The sequence below is a fragment of the Agelaius phoeniceus genome (assembly GCF_051311805.1).
Source record: "Agelaius phoeniceus isolate bAgePho1 chromosome W unlocalized genomic scaffold, bAgePho1.hap1 SUPER_W_unloc_2, whole genome shotgun sequence".
NCBI classification, from domain to species: Eukaryota; Metazoa; Chordata; class Aves; order Passeriformes; family Icteridae; genus Agelaius; species Agelaius phoeniceus.
The window spans coordinates 7,240,349-7,260,713 of NW_027509867.1; the positions used below are offsets into that span (position 1 = coordinate 7,240,349).

Below are 20,365 nucleotides of genomic sequence, written 5' to 3' on the forward strand. Positions count from 1 at the left end.
TTGTGTGCCTGGACTCCAGCAGAGCCTTTGACTCTGTCTCTGACAGCATTCCCTGGAAAAGCTGCAGCCCACGGCTTGGGCAGGTTCCCTCCTGGCTGGGAGATTTAAGAGCTGGCTGCAGGCTGGGCCCAGAGAGTGGTGGGGATGGTGCTGCACCCAGCTGGTGTCCAGGCACTGGGGCTGTCCCCAGGGATCTGTGCTGGGCCCAGTCCTGTTTAATATCTTCACTGATGATCTGGGTGAGGGGATCGAGTGCTGCATTCACAAATTGCAGATGGCACCAAGCTGGGTGTGAGTGTGGATCTGCTGGAGGGCAGGACAAGAAGACCCAGCCTTAAGCTGCACCAGGGGAGGCTCAGGCTGGACAATAGGAAGGAGTTCTTCACAGAAAGGGTGAGTGGGAACTGGAATGGGCTGGCCAGGGGGGAGGTGGCAGAGTCACTGTCCCTCTCCAGTGGCACTCAGTGGCATGGTCTGGGTGACAAGGCAGTATTAGGGCATTGGTTGGACTTGATGATCCCAAAGGTCTTTTCCAGCCTATTTGATTCTGTCATTCTGTGATGATTGGGACACTCTGGGACCTTTGTGACACTGCAGGGCCTTGTGGAACTAAGAGGACCAGGGTGACACCGTGCAGCCCCACAGAACCAGGGCTCCATGGTGGTGCTCTGGGGCCAAATGGACCCAGGAAGTGCCCCGTGACACTCTGGGTCCTCGTGGAACCACAGAGGCCATTGTGACACTGCAGGGCCTCGTGCAACCAAGGGGTTTCACCATTTTGACACTGCAAAACCAAGGAGACCATTGGGAGACTGCAGGGCCCAGTGGAACCAAGGGGCCGTTCTGACACTGCTGGGCCTCATGGAACCAAGGAGACATTGTGACACTGCAGGATCCTGTGTAACCAAGGGGCCACTGTGACACGATGGGGCCTCAAGGGATCTGGAATAATGCTGTGACACTGTGTGGCCTTGTGGAAACAAGGAGTCCATTGTGACTCTGAGGGGACTTGTGGAACCAAGGGGACCATTGTCACATTTTGGGGCCCCATGGAAGCAAGGAGTCCATTCTTGATCTGCATGGTCTCATGAAACCAAGGAGACCAGTGTGACAGTGCAGGGCCTGGTGTAACTAAGAGGCCGTTGTGACACTGAGGGGCCCCTTGGAACCTAGGACTTCTATGCAGATGTCACCAAGCTGGATGTGAGTTTTGATCTGAGAGAACATACGAGTGGTCTGCACAGGGACCTTGATAGGCTGGACCCAGAGGATGAACCCAACAAGGTGAGGTTTAACAAATCCAAGTGCTAGGCCCTGATATTTGGCCCCAGTGCTACAGGCTGGGGACAGAGTGGCTGGAGAGCAGCCAGGCAGAAAGGGACCTGCAGGGACTGATGGACAGTAGGCTGGACATGAGGCAGCAGTGTGCCCAGGTGGCCAAGAAGGCCAATGGCTCCTGGCCTGGATCAGGAATGGTGTGGCCAGCAGGAGCAGAGCTGCTGTGCCAGCACTGATCTGCCCCAGCTCTGCACACAGACATTGCTGCTGCAGCTCCAGAGAACGGAACACAAGGGGATCTCTGCAGAAAACTCTGCTAGGAGATCCTTTAGTTAATTTAAAGCCACCAAGAGCACAACCCCTCATTGACACAGTCTGTGGGCACAGGGAAGATGGAGAGAAACAAAATGAGAAATGGCACAAACAATGACATTTATTTGTAGATAATATGAAAAAAGTAAAAAAAATAAAAAGAAATTCCAATTGAAACCAACAAGAAGTATGAAAGATGAATTTTATTACAAGTGATATGCAGAAATTGGCCAGCAGTTTAATGTTTCCGAAACCATTCAGACATCAGTCTCCACACTGCAGCCTTGAGCTCCTGGTTCCTCAGGCTGTAGATGAGGGGGTTCAGGGCTGGAGGCACCACCGAGTACAGAACTGACAGGGCCAGATCCAGGGATGGAGAGGAGATGGAAGGGGGCTTCAGGTGAGCAAATATTGCAGTGCTGATGAACAGGGAGACCACAGCCAGGTGAGGGAGGCAGGTGGAAAAGGCTTTGTGCCGTCCCTGCTCAGAGGGGATCCTCAGCACAACCCTGAAGATCTGCACATAGGAGAAAACAATAAACACAAAACAGCCAAGTGCTAAATAGACACTAACAGAAAGAAGCCCCAGTTCCCTGAGGTAGGATTTGGAGCATGAGAGCTTGAGGATCTGTGGGATTTCACAGAAGAACTGGCCAAGGGCATTGCCATGGCACAGGGGCAGGGAAAATGTATTGGCCGTGTGCATGAGAGCAGTGAGAAAGGCACTGGCCCAGGCAGCTGCTGCCATGTGGGCACAAGCTCTGCTGCCCAGGAGGGTCCCGTAGTGCAGGGGTTTGCAGATGGACACGTAGCGGTCGTAGCACATGATGGTCAGGAGGTAATACTCTGATCCAAGAAAGAACAGAAAGAAAAAGAGCTGAGCAGCACATCCAGTGTAGGAGATGTTCCTGGTGTCCCAGAGGGAATTGTGCATGGCTTTGGGGACAGTGGTGCAGATGGAGCCCAGGTCAGTGAGGGCCAGGTTGAGCAGGAAGAAGAACATGGGCGTGTGCAGGTGGTGGCCGCAGGCTACGGCGCTGATGATGAGGCCGTTGCCCAGGAGGGCAGCCAGGGAGATGCCCAGCAAGAGGCAGAAGTGCAGGAGCTGCAGCTGCCGCGTGTCTGCCAATGCCAGCAGCAGGAAGTGCCTGATGGAGCTGCTGTTGGACATTTGCTGGGGCTGCACATGGGCACCTGTTTGTGGAGAAAAGGACAGTGAAGAGTTAGAGGAGATACCTGTAAACAAAATCAAAGCCTTTTCCCATACACCCTCCCCTGGAACACACAGACAGCTTTTGGTGTTTAAGAGTTCTAGGATTTTCTTTTTAAGCTCCCCCTATGTCTCTTCTTCTATTCTTAGATATCAGGAACTCCCAGGCTGAGGGCAGAGGCTTGGCTGGGGCACAGGAGGGAGGGGGCTTGTTCAGAGTGAGGGGCTGCACTGCAGGGGCTCCTGTGGGCATCTCTAAACTCTCCCTGCCACAGCATTGCTGGGGTTTGGTTTCTCTCATTGCCTGATCTTCTCTCTGCTTCCTGCAGATTTCCCTCCTGCAGGTGTTTCCCTGTGCCTGATCTCTCCCTGCCAGCACTCACAGACCCCAAATCTCTGTGCACTCTCCTTGGCCCTAAAGAACCCTGCCTGTTTTCAGGGCACTGGCTGGGGGCAGGTTCTGTTTGCAGCTTGGAGAAAGGACAGCTCAGACTGAGCCTGATGGCTCCAGCAAAGGTGATGCTGCTGCTGTCCATGGGCAGAGGGGCTGAAAGCACATTAGGGATCTCCTGTGAACCTATTGATCACTGAAAGGAACAGTTCGGATGTCTCAGGATCTTGTCAAAATTAATAATTAATAATTCAGAATTAATCTTTAATATGTATCCCCTCCTCCCTGCCATTCTCCAGTAGTAGTAAACTGAATACCTAGTCTTAGGAAATTTCCTCATTTTGAACAAAACCCTTGCCCTGGAAATATTCTATGACTGATCAGAACTCCTCAGCATGTCAGAATTTCATGAGCATTTCACCTCCCCTGCGCCAGAAATACTCAGAGTTGTACTCACAGGCTCTGCAGGCATTGGGATGTTCCAGCTGCAGGAGATGGCTCCAGGAGCTGCAGCTGCATTGTCCTGCAGCCAGAGGTTCCTGTGCCAAGGGCTGGCAGTGATTGTGCCCCAGGCACTTCTCAGCCCCTTCTCAGCCCTGACTGATTGAAGCTCTCTGTGCCTCTGGGCTGTGCCCGGGCTGGCTGCAGGCAGTGCCCCAGCCCTGCTGGGCTGGCACAAGAGCTGCTCATCCAGAGAAATGTGCTTTTGAAGTTCTTCTTGGTGACCAGGAGCTGCCTCTGTGCCAGGAGCCCAGCCCAGCTCAGCAGCACAGACACAGCACAAGGACTTTTATGAGCCCCTGGGGCTTTGTGCTCAGGCCCTGGACATCAGTCCCTGAGAGGGAGCTGAAGAAACCTCTGCAGAACTCCACGTCAGAATCCAACTCCAAACTTTCTTGGACTTTTAATGGCTCCCAGAGAGGGACACGACTGAGCAAGTGTCCCCAGGCCCCAGGCAGGGCAGAGAACTGCAGGCAGTGATGACAGGTGGGGACAAAGAGAAGCCAAGTCTTGGTGCCCTGGGGCACAGCAGGGTCTGTGCCAGCAAGGGCTGGGAGGAGACACCTTGTCCTGAGGCCCTGGGGCCTCCTGGCACAGCCCCAGCCAGGCTGGGCACTGTCAGCCCCTTGTGCTGCCCTCAGCATCCCCCCCTAGCCCACATCCCAGTGGCCTCAAGGATCTGCTGCAAGGAGTCCCTGGGGAGCCTTGCTCAGCAATGGCCCTGGGGGCTCCTGAATGCTCCCTGCTGGGACTGCAGGTTTTTCAAAGGACTTTGGGTTTGGCTTTTGCCTTGCAGTCTCTGAGAGCTTTGTGCAATCCTGGCCTCCAATTATCTGCTGTAATTAGTCCCTGGAGAGGCTTTGTCATTAACAACACTCAGTGGGGCTCATTAATACTTCAAGGTACTTCAGTTATTTGAAGGTACTTGGTGTTTCCCTTTTGATACAAATTCTGTGAGAGGTTTGTGCAATCATGGCCCCAATTATCTGCTTTAACGAGTCCCTTGAGAGCTTTGTACTGACACTCAGTGGGGCTCATTAATACTTTCAGATACTCAAGGTTTTTAAGGTACTTTGGATCTAAGAATACTTTTAGCTATTTTTAAGGATTTTCCTTCCCACACTGAGTCTCTGGGAGGTTTTTGTGCCATCCTGGCCTCCAATTCTCTCCTCCAAGGATTCCATGAGGAGCCTGTGTTGGGTATCTTAGCCCTTTCTGTTTTAACACAAAGATGGAATTGAAAGAATTTTGTAAGACTTTCTAAAAGCATCCAAGCAAACATGGGACAATTAACAATACAACAACAACCACTAAGAGAATGAAGAGTCCTGTTGTAGCTAGACATCATCCAGCCCTTTTAGTCCCTTGGATTGGAAGAGTTTATTGAACCAGTCTTTGTTTTCCACTTGAAGCTTCTTGAACCCTTCCTTCAGTACCTGAATGCTCTTGTGGATTGACTCGCTGTGGCTGGAGAGGTTCATGCAGCACATGCCCTCAGAGTCTACACAGCCATGCCCATGTGCCCAGAGTAAAAACTCTATCGCTGTTCTGCAAGGTGGCGTGTCTGATGGTCTCTGTGTCTGAGAGCAGCCACTCAATGTGAGGGAGGCAGCATTGGTTTGCTTACTTAACAGGCATCCAGGATGGTCTGATTGCCCTAAAGCTTTAGCTGCAGCCATCCAAGGTAGTCCAAATTGGGGGTGCTACCATCCGACACCTGGATTAAAGTTTTCAAAGCCATCTCTTTGATATCATCCAATACTTCTCTGGGGATACCTGCTGCTTGATCATCTGGTCGGCTGTGTTGTCCTTCTCCAGCTAGATGGTTGATTGTCAATTCTGCCCTTGCCTCATTATTAGCATAGTCTGCTATTAATTGATTTAGTAAACACTTCCATCCCCCTTCCCACAGGGTGTATTCTGTAGGTGACAACAACATGGTCATAATATATTTTAAATCTTAGGGAGTTAAGACGTGGGGTAAACATGGCCCTCATTATGCCATTAAAACAAGGTAAGTCCTTCCTATGGTCTTTAGCTGCCCTACACAGATCCTTGATTTCCCCGTAAACCAATGGTTGATACCTGGGATTCTGCCCCCTTCTTTCATAACATACCAGGGCAATGAGGAGTTTCGAGGCTATTTGCCAGTCTCCTTCCTTAACTGGAGGCATGGCCCAGGGTGGAGGGGACGATTGACACTGGGGGTGTGACCCGCAGTTATGGGGGCGGAGTCTGGAGGTTCGTTCAGGGCGGAAGTGAAGGCTGTGGTAGCAGGAAGTGGAGGAGCCAAGATGGAGGGAGGATGGTTGGGCTCCCGTGCCACATTCGGGCTCCTTCTGTCTTGAGTCTCCAGGGCATGATGCTCCAAGACTGCGTGGCCATTGCCATCTTGGACCATCTTGGAAGGTCTGAGAAAGGCAGGTTTTGAGGGGAGGTCCCAAGTTAGGAGTGACAAAGGGATCGAGTTTTCAACACACTGCTTGCTGGTGAAGGGTCTCAAGGATGGTGTGGAAGATGGGGAGCATGCAGGGTGCAATGGGGTCCCTTTTGATCGAAAGGTTGTACAATTTAACTCCCAGTGACTCCCAAAATTCAGTGGTATGGATTTCGTCAGCAGAGGTGTCTGGAAAATTTTTAATGATCCACCTCATGATTGATTTTAATTCGTTCTTTCAAAATATTATGTCATGATCAGTGAGAATTAAAGCACCCATATATGCTCCTTTCTACTTTGGACATCTGGCTGCCCATTTTTCTCTTTCTCTGCCTTATGGGGAAGAGCCACTGGAATGCCCCAAATCAGTTATGGGACATGGGTGCATATTGTAAAAACACTGTGACAAAATGGGCAATAAATGTCTTGCATTTCCCCAAACCCACCTGCAATCCTATGCAGGTGAAACTGTTGTTGTCCCTGCTGATCCTGTGCAAGATCCCTTGAAGCAACGATGAATCCACTGGGCCCGGCACAATCCAAAATCCCAGGGAGCGCTGGCCTATCCATCAGCTAACCCCAGCTGACGTGACTGACACAGGGAGCCCTGAGTGTCATGGTCCCTGTTCGGGCGCCAAAGGTCACAATGAGGGTGGCTGTGACAAACCTCTCTGGTTCCCTGACTTCAGGGCAAGGGTGGGGAAAATGAAAAGGAGCAGGATCAATGGAGTTGCTTAAAAGGAACTTTAATAACAGGGTGAAAAACAATAAACATGGAGAAGTCGAGAACAGTATGAGGGGCAGGATCCTAAGACCCGAGACAAAGGGGAAGTAACAACATGTACACTTGGGGGTAGAACACTCTAGAACAATAACCCTCTAGGGGAAACTAGTAACCAATAGGGGAGGAGAACTTGGACAACTTAGCATAACAACACTAAAGGCTTATGGGCGAACTCTCAAGCTCACCCTAAGTTAAACACATGATTCCCAGGGCTTGAAACTCACGCCCAGTTCTTCCGAGGTAAAATCTGGCTGACTCTGAGTTACAGCTGGGCTAACTCCCACATTGCTTCTTTGCTCTGGTCCCTTGGGACCATGCAGCCTAACAGAGCCACAATGATGTCCTTGGTTCCACGAGGCCCCACAGTGTCACAATGGTCCCTTGGATCCATGGTGCTCTGCAGTGTCACAATGGCCCCTGCATTTCACAAGGCTCCCAAATGTCACATTGGTCTGCATAGGAAGGAAACCACGGAGCCCTTGTGTTTCAGGAGCTGATGAACGGCAGCCACCAGAGGCCAAGGCAAGCCTGACCTGTCTGTCCTGGCAGGTTTGCTTGGAGCAACCCTTGGATATTTGAAATTATGAATGTGGAGTCCTAATTTCAGACATTTGTGCCTGGAGAAGGATGATTTTTTCCATAAAAGGAAAAGTACAGATCCCTTTCCAGTGTTTGGAAAACAGGTGAGTTCTGGCACTCAGGAGTCAAAGACCAGCCAGATTTGTTTGTCCTGGCAGCTTTTGTCTGGCAGGAATCCTTTCATACACAGAAATTTGGAGGTGGAATTCTAAATTTTGGCCATGGATACCTGGAAAGAATGGACAGTTCTTTTCCATAAAAAGAAAAGCCCAGAGCCCCAGTGTTTCAGGGGCAGATGGGAGTGGCCTTCCACATTCCAAGGTCAGCCAGACCTGTCAGGTGGCCCCTGGGAGGCCAAGGCAGCCACAGCTGTTTCATGTTCCCTTGGTTCCACAGGGCCCTGCAGTGTCACAATGGCTCCTTGCTCCCATGAGGCCCTCAGGTGTCATAATGGCCCCTTGATTACACAAGTCCTTAAGGATCTTAATGGTCTCCATGGTTCCACAAGGCCCCACAGTGTCAGAATGGCCTTTGGGTTCCATGAAGCCTGGCTGTGTCCAATGGCCCCTTGGTTCCATTGGGGCCCAGTAGTGCAACAATGATTCCCTTGGTTCCACAAGTTCCCATAGTGCCACAATGGCCCCTTCCTTCCATGAGGCCCCACAGGGTCACAATGGTCTCCATGATTCCATGGGGCCTTGCAATGCCACAATGCTCTCCATGGATCCACCGTGCCCTGCAGGATCACAACGGCCCTTTGGCTCCATGAGGCCCTGAAATGCAGCAATGGCCTCTTGGTTCCACAAAGCCCTGCTGCTTCACACTGGCCCCTTGGGACCATGCGGCCCAACAGAGCCACAAAGATGTCCTTGGTTCCACAAGGCCCCACAGTGTCACAGTGGCCCCTTGGATCCATGGTACCCTGCAGGGTCACAATGTTCCCCTTGGTTCCACAAGTTCCTACAGTGTCACAGGTTCCACAAGGGCCTGCAGTGTCACCATGGCCCATTGGTTCCACAATGCTCCGCAGTGTCACAATGGTCTCCATAGGAGAGAAACAAGTGAGCCCCAGTGGTGCAAGGTCAGATGAGAGGCAGTCACCAGAGGCCAAGGCTGGCCAGACTTGACTGTATGGGCAGATTTTGTCTGGGAGTAACCCTTGGATATAGGGAATTTTAGATGCACAATCCTAATTTCAGCCATGGGAGCCTGGAGAAGAAAGACAGTTCTTTCCCATAGGAATAAAAGCACAGAGCCCCAGTGCTTCATGGTCAGATGGGAAGTGGCCCTTGACATGCCAAATTCAGTGGGACCTGTCAGACAGCCCCCAGGAGGCCAAACCAGGCAGGCCTGTTCCATGTTCCATGGACTTCATGGGTCCTAACACTGTCACAATGGTCTCCTTGATTCGATGAGCTCTGGCAATGTCACAATGGCTTCTTGGTTTCATGAGCCCCAACAGAGTCACAGGGTTCCCGTGGCTCCATGTGGCCCCGCTGTGTAACAATGGCTCCTTGTTTCTATTTTAAATCAATCACAATCAAAGCACAGTTTGATCATTGATCCTTGCTTCCATAGGGCCCATGATTTGCACAATGGTCTCCTTGATTCCATGATTCCTGGATTCCACAGTCTCACCATTGTTTCCTTGGATCTCCATTGTCACAAGTGACCCATGGCTCCATGAGGTTCCGTAGTGTCACCGTGGTCGCTGTCAGAGGCTGGATGAGATCCATGTCCCGAGACACCTTGGGATGCTCGGAATGCCCGTGTGGGGCCAGGGCCGGGTCAGGCCTTGGTTTGTGGTGGGACAGAGCCCCGCCCCCAGCCCTGACCTGGCAGAGCTGCCAATCACACAGCAGGGGGCGGTGCTAACCCAGCTCTGATTGGCCCAGCTGTCAATCAATCACACGCCAGCAGCTGGTGCTACCCTGGCTCTGATTGGACAAGCAACTGGCAGTCCCACCCCAGGGGCGGGGCCATGAAGGCCCAGGGGGTTAAAAGCCGGAGCACGAGGCCAGCCCAGCGTCTGGATCCTGCTTTCTCCTGGGGTTCCTCTGTTGGTGATGCTGGAACCCCAGCAGTTGGTACCCATGTGCGTGTCTTTCTATGGATCTTCTGTCTTTCTGTGGTTCTCTATTTCTTCTCCTTCTAATCCTGCTTACCTGGAACATTTTTGGCTAACTTGACATGTTAAGGGTTAAAAGATTTTAGATTAAATCTGTGGGAACCCAGGGCACAGGGAATATTTCTCTGTCTGCTCTGAGGGGTCCTGACCCCCAGAGAAACACTGCCTTTAACCTTCGCCCATGGAGAGGACTTCCAGGACTTTGCGCGTGATTAGAATTTACTAAGGTGTGGAATAGGTAATAGAGAGTAGCATACTATGTCACTTGGGTGAGAAATTTAGGTTTTGGGATTTCTAGTACGGTCTAGATAGGAAGCAAGATGCAGGAATTTGGGTGTAGTCCCTGTCTTCTTCTTCATCTACTCCATTTTCTGCAGTGTTGGTGGCACAGGGTGATTGGTCAAGGAAAGCACAGTGCAGAGGTTATGTGGACAGTCAAGGGATGAGTTAGTGGTTGATAAGTAGAAATAATGTAGGTTTTAAGAATTAATTGGATGAGAAAACTTTAAACGACCTTTAAACCATTCATTTTAGTACCATTTTGAGGTGTTTTCCCAGCATGTTGAGCCTGGTGTGGATAGCAATGCAAAACTTCAGATAAGATAAGAAAAAACAAGAAGCTGAAGACTGAAAAAGTCCCATGCATCTCCTTTTACCTGGCACAGAACTGCTACAGAGGGTTTCCCCCATCCAGGGAGCCCCCAGAAAGGCCCAACATGAAACAAACATCAATAACTGGTGCCTCTACAATGTTTCTTATACATTGGCTTTTTTCCATAAAGTTGTTTACTAAAGGGTGTTGGCTTAATTGGCCAATCATGTGAAATGTGTTGATTAAATGACCAGTGGGGTCTACCTGTAGCAAATCAAGATATAAAAGAAGAGGACTGAAAAAACAGGTGGCTTTTAGCCCTTAGCCTTCTGATCTGAGTCTGTGTCATCTCTGATTCAACGGTGAAATTTGGGGATCTGTGGGGGCTATTGGGGCTCCTTTCTGCACCTTGTGACCCAACAGGAGCTTCTCTAATAAACTTTGCCTGAAGCTCCCACTGTGCCCATGACAGGAACCCCTGTGAGTGTCTGGGACATCCCGGCTCTTTGGCAGCCTGGGGACTCCTGGGATGTCACCGTGGAGCCCCCGTGAGTGCCTGTGACAGATCGGTGCCTTTGCAGCCCAAGGTGCCCTGGGATGTCACCATGGAATGGCTGTGACTGCCTCTGACCACAGGGCTCTTTACCATTCCAGAAAGCCCTGGGAAGTCTCCATGGAGCTCCTGTCTCTGCCTGTGACATTGCAGCTCTGGAACAGCCTGGAGATTCTTGGAAAGTTCCCATGGAACCCCTCTGAGGGCCTGTGACAAATCCGATCCTTAGCAGGCAACCATCCCCAGCCCCCTGTTGCTATGGTCTGTTTCCATGGCAAACATCACCAGCCCCCTGTTGCTATGGTCAGTTTCCATGGCAACCATCACCAGCCCCCTCTTGCTATGCTCAGTCCCTCGGCTGCTCCATGGAGACCCCATGCCAGGGGTGGTTGCCATGGACACCAGCTCAGGCCTGCAGCCAGAGCCTGTTGCCATGGCAACCATTGGCAGCCCCATCCCCAGGCTGATGGGATCCCAGAAGCACAGAATGGGCTGAGCTGGGAGGGACCCATCAGGATCCTCCAGTCCAACTGCTGGCCCTGCACAGGACACCCCAACAATGCCAGCCTGGGCCTGGCAGCCCTGGCCAAACGCTGCTGGCGCTCAGAGAGCCCTGGAGCTGGGACCCTTCCCTGGGGAGCCTGGCCAGGGCCCCAGCAGCCTCTGGCCAAAAACCTTTTCCTGACAGCCAACCTGAGCCTGCCCCAACTCAGCTGCAGCCACTCCCTCCACTCCTGTCCCTGGGCACCAGAGGGAAGAGGTTCCCACAGCCCCAGCCAGGGACCCGCTCCCAAGGCTGCTGCCATGGCCACCAGGGCTGGCACCAGCTGGGATGCTCGGTTTCCACGGGCCGGGCTTCAGCAATGGGATTCCCCAATTTCCTGCTCCCGCTAAAACCGCGCTGCCCTCGCTGCCCTCCCGCCTCCCATGGAAAGCACAAAAGGCAAAGATCCCGGGCTGGGATAAGAACAATTTAATGGGAACAGCAATGAGATAAGGAACAAATGGAACAGAAATAATATTGATAACAGAAGGGATAAATAAAACTGTTTAGATATAACTGTTTACAGGGAAAAGAAAAACACAACTCACTGTGTCTTCCTGGCCACAATTTCTCCTGTCTGGAAAGGACACCCTTCTCCTCAGGGAGAGAGAGAGAGAGAGTCCCTTTCCTGCTCCTGGCAATGACCTGAGGTGGGAGTGAATGTAATGACAGGGCCATGGCCAGACCCTCATGTTTTTCAATGCCACATCATGTCATTGGAAGGGGCAGAAAAAGGGACAGGTGTCTTCCCAGCATGGATCACAGGGAAAATGGAACACCAGGGCTCTTCCCAATGTGGATGCTCCAATGTTGGATAAAGTTGGCAGCGCACAAAAATCCTCCTTCACTTGGGGCATTGGCAGAGCTTCCCTTACCGGTGCCTCCATTGGTGTCTGGTCAAATGAGAGCTGCAAGTGAAGCTCTTCCCACACTGGTGACACTCGTAGGGGCTCTCCCCAGAGTGCATGCGCCGGTGCCTGATGAGGGTTAACTTGTGGTTGAAGCCCTTCCCACAGTCTTGGCAGAGCAAGGGCCTCTCCTCTGTGTGAATCCGCTGGTGGCAGAGGAGATGGAAGCTGGTCTGAAACCTCTTCCCACACTGGGGACACTCGTAGGGCCTCTCCCCAGTGTGGTTGCATTGGTGGATGATGAGGGCAGAGCTGCAGCTGAAGCCCTTCCCACACTCCCCACACTCGTAGGGCCATTCCCCAGTGTGGATCATCTGGTGGCTGATCAGGGTGCTGCTCTTCCTGAAGCTCTTCCCACACTCCAAGCACTTGTGGGGCTTCTCCCCATTGTGAAGCTGCCCATGGACCATCAGCTCTGAGCTCTGGCTGAAGCTCTGTCCACCTTCCTGGCTTAGGGTGGGTCCCACAATGGGATGATGGAATTTTATCAGCCCTGCAGTGACACTCAATGGCCCATTCACAGAAGATATCTCCCCTGGAGGGCATTATCAGGGCTGAGTCATGGAAGAGATCAAGAACACTGCCCCACCTGTTTATAGCAGTTGATGAAGATGGGCATTGAAAACATGCATTTGGTTTAGGGCAAATTTGGTTGAAAACCTCCAAAAGGGGTTTCCTCTAGAATGCAGATTCAGCAGCCCCACCCTCAGCCAGTTCGGGAAAATATTTCCTTGGGGAAAAGTGGAAAAAACTTTATTTAACAGGCAAAGTGTTCACCAGCACAAAAATTGAACAATATTAAGTAATAAAACCTCCTGCTGCTCCAAAAGAGATGACAAATTCCGAAAGTGCCTCCGTGGGCTGTAGCTCGTCTCACTCAGTCTCTTATCAGTCTCTTATCAGTCCCTTATCAGTCCCTCCAGCACTGGAAATGCCGCGACCCAGGCCCGGCCAGGTGGGCCACAGGTGGGAGCTGCTGGTGGTGTTCTGGGTGTTCAGTCCAGAGCAGGATTAAACAGCTCCAAAGAAAAAGAAAAACCACAGTCCAGGGAACTTCTCTGCCTCAGAGAGCTAAAAACTAACTAAAAGCAAAGGAGAGCTCTGTCCCACACTCTGTGCATCCAGGAGCCAAAATGTGGAGGAGTGAGTGCAGTGTCTGAAAACAAACTGCCGCTTCTTCCTCCTCCCCTTGGCTCTCAGAACCAGCCTTAAAGGTGCAGAACTCATTTCTGGGCTAAAGGGACCGATGGGGCACGAGCATCATGAAGTCACCCCAGGACGCGCCCCTGTCAGGGTCAGGGGGTCCCGTCCCCGCCTCATCTCCGGGCTGCCGGGGGTGCCCCAGCTCCGCTATCGCCCCTTCCCCTCTCCCCGCCCCGGGGGTCCCCCGTTCCACAGCCCCGGCTCTCACGGGGATCCCCAAAACCAATGTCCCGCCCCGTCGGTACCAGGCCATCCCCACGTGGACCCCCCGGGACCCTCCCGAGGGGCGATGGCGGCTCCTCTGCCCCCGAAAAAGCTCCTCTTAGGGAGCCCGGAGATACCCGGGGCTCGAGTCCGGGATCTGCCGGCTCCGAACACGCTCCAAAAAAATCCTCCCGGAGACCCCTGGCTGGAGTTATTTGGGAATTGAGCTACTAGAGCTGGGCTTCTTGTGGGACTTTTAGCAGCCTTGTGTTTCTCACCCCTGAGTAAATGAACTTTATCAGTCACGCTGATATCATTTGCTCCCTCTCCTCCAGTGATTTTAAAACTTTTCAAGGAAGGACAACAAAATATTTTCTTTTTCCTGGCCACCCACAACAGCCATTTTCCTCATAATTTCTCCCATAAGTTCCCCGGGAGGAAGGAGGGACTGTTTCCAAGTTTCCAAGAGTTCCTCCAGAGAGAACCACAACCTCCTCAGAGTAGGGAACCATGCTGTTGTCAAAGGCACTTGGGGTCAGACAGCAGTGCCTAAACTCACAATGCCCGAAAAATGTTGCCATCTGGTTAAGAAAATTGTTACAGAGATGCCTCTGCCCCAATTAAAGTGCCAACGAAATCAAATCCATCGTGGATTTTATTGAACAGTAAATGTGAGGTAGAGAGAGAGTTGGAAAGAATGAGAAGAGGGGGGCGGGCAAGGGAGTGACAGGGACAGAGACCTCCCCTGGGGCAGGGCAAGTGTGACATTGTCCCCTGTGTGTGTGGCCTTCCCAGGGTAGGGGTTTTACACATGAGCCAGTTTGGGTAAGGAGGGTGGTGTTCACCCCCTGAGCAGGGATTCCCCCACTGTTTCAGGTTGCAATGTAAGATGGAACCAAATGCATGTTTTCAATGCCCATCTTCATCAACTGCTATAAACAGGTGGGGCAGTGTTCTTGATCTCTTCCATGACTCAGCCCTGATAACGCCCTCCAGGGGAGATATCTTCTGGGAATGGGCCATTGAGTGTCACTGCAGGACTGATCAAATTCCATCATCCCATTGTGGGATGCTCCGCCCAGGGGGAGGATCCAAGCATTCCTACCTGCATATAAGCTGAGGCTCTCAACACCAGGAGCAGCTTGCCTACTGGATTCCCAGAGGACAAGAGCTCCAGAACCACCCCTGGACCTCCAAAGGAAGACCAGACCCTTCTACAGGATCACTGCTTGGACAGAATCACGTTCATCACTCCCACAGGACTGCAGCCACCATTTAATGGGACTGCAGCCACCACCCTGACCAGCAACAGGGTGTCAGGTTATATCCAGACTCTGTCAGTTTAAGGCAGTGTTTCTGCATCATTGCCTTGATCTTCATTTTCTTATTAAATTGTAATCCTGTTTTAGACTCTCCCCAGGTTTGCCTTCAAACAAGTACAAAATTCAATGTACTTATCCCTTGTTTTCTTCTCAAAACAGGATTTTCCATCCCTTAAACTTGGCCAGATGGAGGAGGAGGCTGTGAGGAAGAAGAAGGTGCCCCAGGAGCCCCAGGCAGGTGAGGAGGAAGTCAGTGCCCCTTTCCCCCTCTCTCCTGCTCCATCTCCCAGCCCAGCAGAGCCCCCGGCTGCAGGACAACCCTGCTGCCAACCCTGTCCTGCCGGGGATGCACTGGGGGGATCTCCTTCCCCTTCCCTCTGGCACGGAGGCAAATCCCATCCTCTCCTTGGCCTTCCTCCCCCAGAAAAGGAGCTGAGGATGGAGACCAGGGAGGAGAAATTCCCACAGCAGAAACTCATGGATGAGGCCATTTTGAGTGACTCCAGGACACAGGAATCCAATGGGGAGGAAAATCCCCAGAGATTCCACAGGAAGAGGGGCTCCAAACCCAGCCCAGGGTGCTCTGAGGAGGAAAGACCCACCCTGAGCCAGGAAGGTGGACAGAGCTTCAGCCAGAGCTCAGAGCTGGTGGCCCATGAGCAGCTTCATGATGGGGAGAAGCCCCACAAGTGCTTGGAGTGTGGGAAGAGCTTCAGGCAGAGCAGCACCCTGATCAGCCACCAGATGATCCACACTGGGGAATGGCCCTACGAGTGTGGGGAGTGTGGGAAGGGCTTCAGCTGCAGCTCTGCCCTCATCACCCACCAACGCATCCACACTGGGGAGAGGCCCTATGAGTGTCCCCAGTGTGGGAAGAGGTTTCAGACCAGCTCCAGTCTCCTCCAGCACCAGCAGATTCACACAGAGGAGAGGCCCTTCCACTGCCCTTACTGTGGGAAGGGCTTCAAGCGCAACTCCACCCTCATCACCCACCAGCGCATCCACGCTGGGGAGAGGGAGAGGCCCTACGAATGTCCCCAGTGTCAGAAGAGGTTTTACACCAGCTCTGATCTCCTCCTGCATGAGCGGATTCACACGGATGAGAGGCCCTTCCGCTGCCCTGACTGTGGGATGGGCTTCAAGCGCAACTCCCACCTCATCAGGCACCGGCGGATCCACACCGGGGAGAAGCCCTACGAGTGTGGGGAATGTGGGATGAGCTTCTGCCAGAACTTTAACCTGATCTCCCACCAGAAGACCCACACCAGGGAACGGCCCTATGAATGTGGGGAATGTGGGAAGAGCTTTAGGCTGAAGTCTCTCTTGATCTGCCACCAGAGGATCCACACTGGGGAAAGGCCATACAACTGCGGGGAATGTGGGATGACCTTTAGTAGGAAGACCCAAATGATCATCCACCAAATGATCCACACAGGGGAGAGGTCCTACCAGTGCCCCGAGTGTGAGAAGAGGTTTCACACCAGCTCTCAGCTCCTCCAGCATCAGCGGATTCACACGGATGAGAGGCCCTTCCTCTGCCCCGACTGCGGGAAGGGCTTCAAGCACAACTCCACCCTCGTCACCCACCGGCGCATCCACACTGGGGAGAGGCCCTACGAGTGTCCCCAGTGTGGGAAGAGCTTCACCAGCAGCTCTCACTTGAGCAGACACCAACGGAGGCACCAGTAAAAGAAGCCCTGCACATGCCCCAACTGCAGGAAGAGTTTAATGCACTGCTCCAGCTTTATCCCCCATTGGAGACCCCACATTGGGAAGAGACCTGGTGATCCATGTTCCCTGTGATCCATGCTGGGAAGACACCTGTCCCTTTTCCTGCCCCTGCCAATGACATGATGTGGGATTGGAGAACATGAGGGTCTGGCCATGGCCCTGTCATTACATTCACTCCCACCTCAGGTCATTGCCAGGGGCAGGAAAGGGACTCTCTCTCTCTCTCTCTCCCTGAGGAGAAGGGTGTCCTTTCCAGACAGGAGGAAATACATTGCCAGGAAGAACAAGTTGTTGATGTTGTAGTTTTCTCTGTAAATAGTTTTACTTATCCCTTCTGTTATCAATATTGTTTTTGTTCCTGTTTGTTTTTTATCTCATTGCAGTTCCCAATAAATTGTTCTTATCCCAGCCCGGGATCTTTGCCTTTTGTGCTTTTCATGGGAGGCGGGAGGGCAGCGAGGGCAGCGCGGTTTTAGCGGGAGCAGGAAATTGGGGAATCCCATTGCTGAAGCCCGGCCCGTGGAAACCGAGCATCCCAGCTGGTGCCAGCCCTGGTGGCCATGGCAACCACCCCTGGCATGGGGTCTCCATGGAGCTGCCAAGGGACTGACCATAGCAACAGGGGGCTGGTGATGGTTGCCATGGAAACTGGCCATAGCAACAGTGGACTGGTGATGGTTGCCTGCTAAGGATCAGATTTGTCACAGGTCCTCAGAAGGGTTCCATGGGATCTTTCCAAGAATCTCCAGGCTGTTCCAGAGCCGGAATGTCACAGGCAGGGGCAGGGGCTCCATGGAGACCTCCCAGGGCTTTCTGGGGATGGTAAAGAGCCCTGTGGTCAGAGGCAGTCACAGCCATTCCATGGTGACATCCCAGGAGTCCCCAGGCTGCCAGACAGCTGGGATGTCCCAGACACTCACAGGGGTTCCTGTGATGGGCACAGTTGGAGCTTCAGGCAACATTTATTAGAGGAGCTCCTGTTGGGTCACTGGGTCCAGAAACGATCCCCAATGCTCCCCATAGATCCCCAAATGTCACTGTTGAATCAGTGTTCCATGGTTTCTTTCCAATGGAAAACAACCATCCTTATCCTCCAGGTGTCCATGTCTGAAATTGGGATTCCACCTCCAAAATTCTGGATATCCAAAGGTTATTCCCAGGCACAATCTGCCAGTACCATCAAGCCTGGCTGGCCTGGACCTCTGGTGGCAGCCCCTGCAACACTGGGGCTGGGTTCTTCCCTTCCCATGGAGATCACTGGGACACTGTGGGGACCTCATGGAACCAAGGGGATCATTGTGGCACCACTGGAGCCCATGGAACCAAGGAGCCATGGTGACACAGCGGGGCTTCATGGAACCCAGAGACAATTCTGGCTCTGTGAGGCCTGATGGAACCATAGAGACCATCGGGACCCTTCAGGGCCTTGTGTCACCAAGGGGGCATTATGGCACCTCAGGGCCTCAGGGAAGCAAGGGACCATTGGGACACTGTGGGGCCCCATGGAACTGAGGGAACATGGAATAGGTCTGGCTGGCTTGGTCTCCCAGGGGTCCCCTGACAGGTCTGGCTGATGTTGTGATGTCAAGGGCTGCCTCTCATCAGCTCCTGGAAAACTGGGGCTCTGTGCTTTTTTTGCTATGGAAAAGAACCGTCCCCCTTTTCAGATGCCCATTGCCAAAATTGGAACTCTCCCTAAAACAATTCCTATATGCAAGGATTTCACTCAGAACAAAATTCTGCTTGCTCTGGCTGGCCTTGGCCTCTGGTGGCCACCTCTCATCTGCCTCTGAAACTCTGGGGCTCTGTTCCTTCCTTCCAATGGAAAAGAACCGGCTTTCATGTCCAGGGACCATGGCCAAAGTTAGAATTTGGCCTCTCAATTCTGTTTATCTAAGGACTGATCTCAGACAAAAGTAGCCAGGACAGAGAGGTCACCCTTGCCCTGTCCTCTTGTGATTTTCTTAGACCTTGAGCTGAATGTTTTCATTTGAAAACATCTTGGATAGGGCACAGAGATCTCCCAAGGAGGGGTTTTGAGGCCTTGGGCACATGAGCCCTACATATGGACAAAGGAGCTCTGTGCTCTGTGCAGTTGTGGTGGTTTTGCATCACAGAATTGATGTCCTAAAAGGAGTTGCTAGCAGTTTTCTTCCATGTCTGACAAAAAACCAATCAGTAATTATCTTTGAGAATTGACAATCTGTTAAACCACTAAGGGAACTGTACAAGGCTCTGTGAAGACACATGTTAAAGATGGGAAAGCCTGGGAGGGTCTCTTTCCCTTCTGGCTGGCACAGAGGTAACCAGGCTGACCCGGCCCCGTCTCAGCCAGGCCGGGCCGGGCGGCTCCTGCCGTGGGGCCGGGCCCCTTCCCAGGGACCCCGCCAGGCCCCATCGGCTGCCGGGCAGGGCAGGGGAGGCTGCGGGGCCGAGGCCGGGCCGGGCCATGGCTGCAGTTGGGAACATCTGGGCCCTGCTGAGCCCTGCCCCGCCGCCAGCCCGGGCCCAGCCAGGATCCGCCGGGCCCCAGGAGCAGCCCCGGGCCGGGCCGGCTCGGCCAAGATTCTGCCACCCTTGGGCTTCAGCCGCAAGCCCCGGGCAGGGGCAGGAGAAGCCATCGGCCCCCGGCCGTGCTGCTGCTGTGCTCTGGCCTGGCTGCTGAGATCCTGGCCCTGCCCCAGCGTGGCCCATCCTGACACAGCCCCAGCGCAGCCGCTGCAGAAACCTCCATCATAAAACAGCTCCGGCTGCAAGCACCGAGCCCGGCCGGGGGCACGGAACCATCTGCAGGCCCTGGGTGAGATATGAACTCTTTCAGTGCTTCCATCCTCCCTCCAGTGAGAGAAAAGGACAAACATGAAGACACCCAGGTCACTGAAGGGGAAGCTGAGTCCCAGATGGGAGGAATGAGGAGATGCCTTGATCTTGGGGCTGAAATCCTCTTGTAAAGCTATGGAGAAGGATGGAATTAATATATCAGACTCTCTTTTCCCTATAACTATTTGAAAATATGGGGAGATGACCTGTTCAGCAAAAACCTCCATGCTAAAGTAGGCAATTGTTGAAGTAGCTGTGATCCCATGAGAAGTTTAAACAGAGAAAGAGAGAAGAGTGGTGAGACCCTGTGCCCTCAGGGAGAGAAGAAGAAGATCTCTGTTCTCAGAGATGAGGATGATTTCAGAAATAGATGAAGAGAATCTTTGCTCTTGAACAGCTCATCTTTAAACTCATACCCCATAAGTTGACATGGCCCATAAAACCAGCTGTGGGTTAAGCTGTGAAAAATGGGAGGGACTTCACAGTTGCAGATTTTCTGGGCACCTTCTCTTCGTGGGAATTGAGAGCCACAAGAGAACATTTTTCTTATGGAGAAGTCTCCATAGCATGAAAGAGAGTCTCCTCTCCCTAAGTGAACTGAAGAAAGACTGTTCTAGATGGTGTAAACTGACTGAAACTTTCAGGTTTTGTCTCCTTGCATTGTCAGTAAGAAAGAAAAGGTTGTAGGGAGAGGAGAAGTGTTCAGATTCTTATTATTCTTTTTTCTATCTAGTGGTAATAAACTTTTCTATATACCCTTTTAAAATTTTGAGCCTACTTTGCCTTTCTCCTAATCCTATCTCACAGCAGGAAATGAGTAAATATATTCCAGTGAGTGCAATGGTAATTAGCTAACACTGATCCCACT

The 20,365-nt window shown here is 52.4% G+C and overlaps 2 protein-coding genes across 2 annotated transcripts in view; one reads left to right on the forward strand and one right to left on the reverse strand.

Moving 5' to 3' along the window:
* The window catches only part of LOC143692689 (uncharacterized), a 365,642-nt gene that overhangs the window by 13,902 nt on the left and 331,375 nt on the right, over positions 1-20,365 (forward strand). Inside the window, 1 exon segment of the mRNA XM_077172932.1 lies at positions 15,669-16,305. Within this exon segment, the coding sequence (XP_077029047.1) occupies positions 15,669-16,305 (637 nt within the window).
* On the reverse strand, positions 1,829-2,416 carry LOC143692597 (olfactory receptor 14J1-like). Its single transcript, XM_077172848.1, has one exon. It carries the CDS (start codon positions 2,414-2,416, stop codon positions 1,829-1,831), a length of 588 nt encoding a protein of 195 aa, XP_077028963.1.

Bases quoted from the DNA above. Each gene is read 5' to 3' on its own strand.
- LOC143692597 (XM_077172848.1), bottom strand. From the start codon at position 2,416: ATGTGCTACGACCGCTACGTGTCCATCTGCAAACCCCTGCACTACGGG.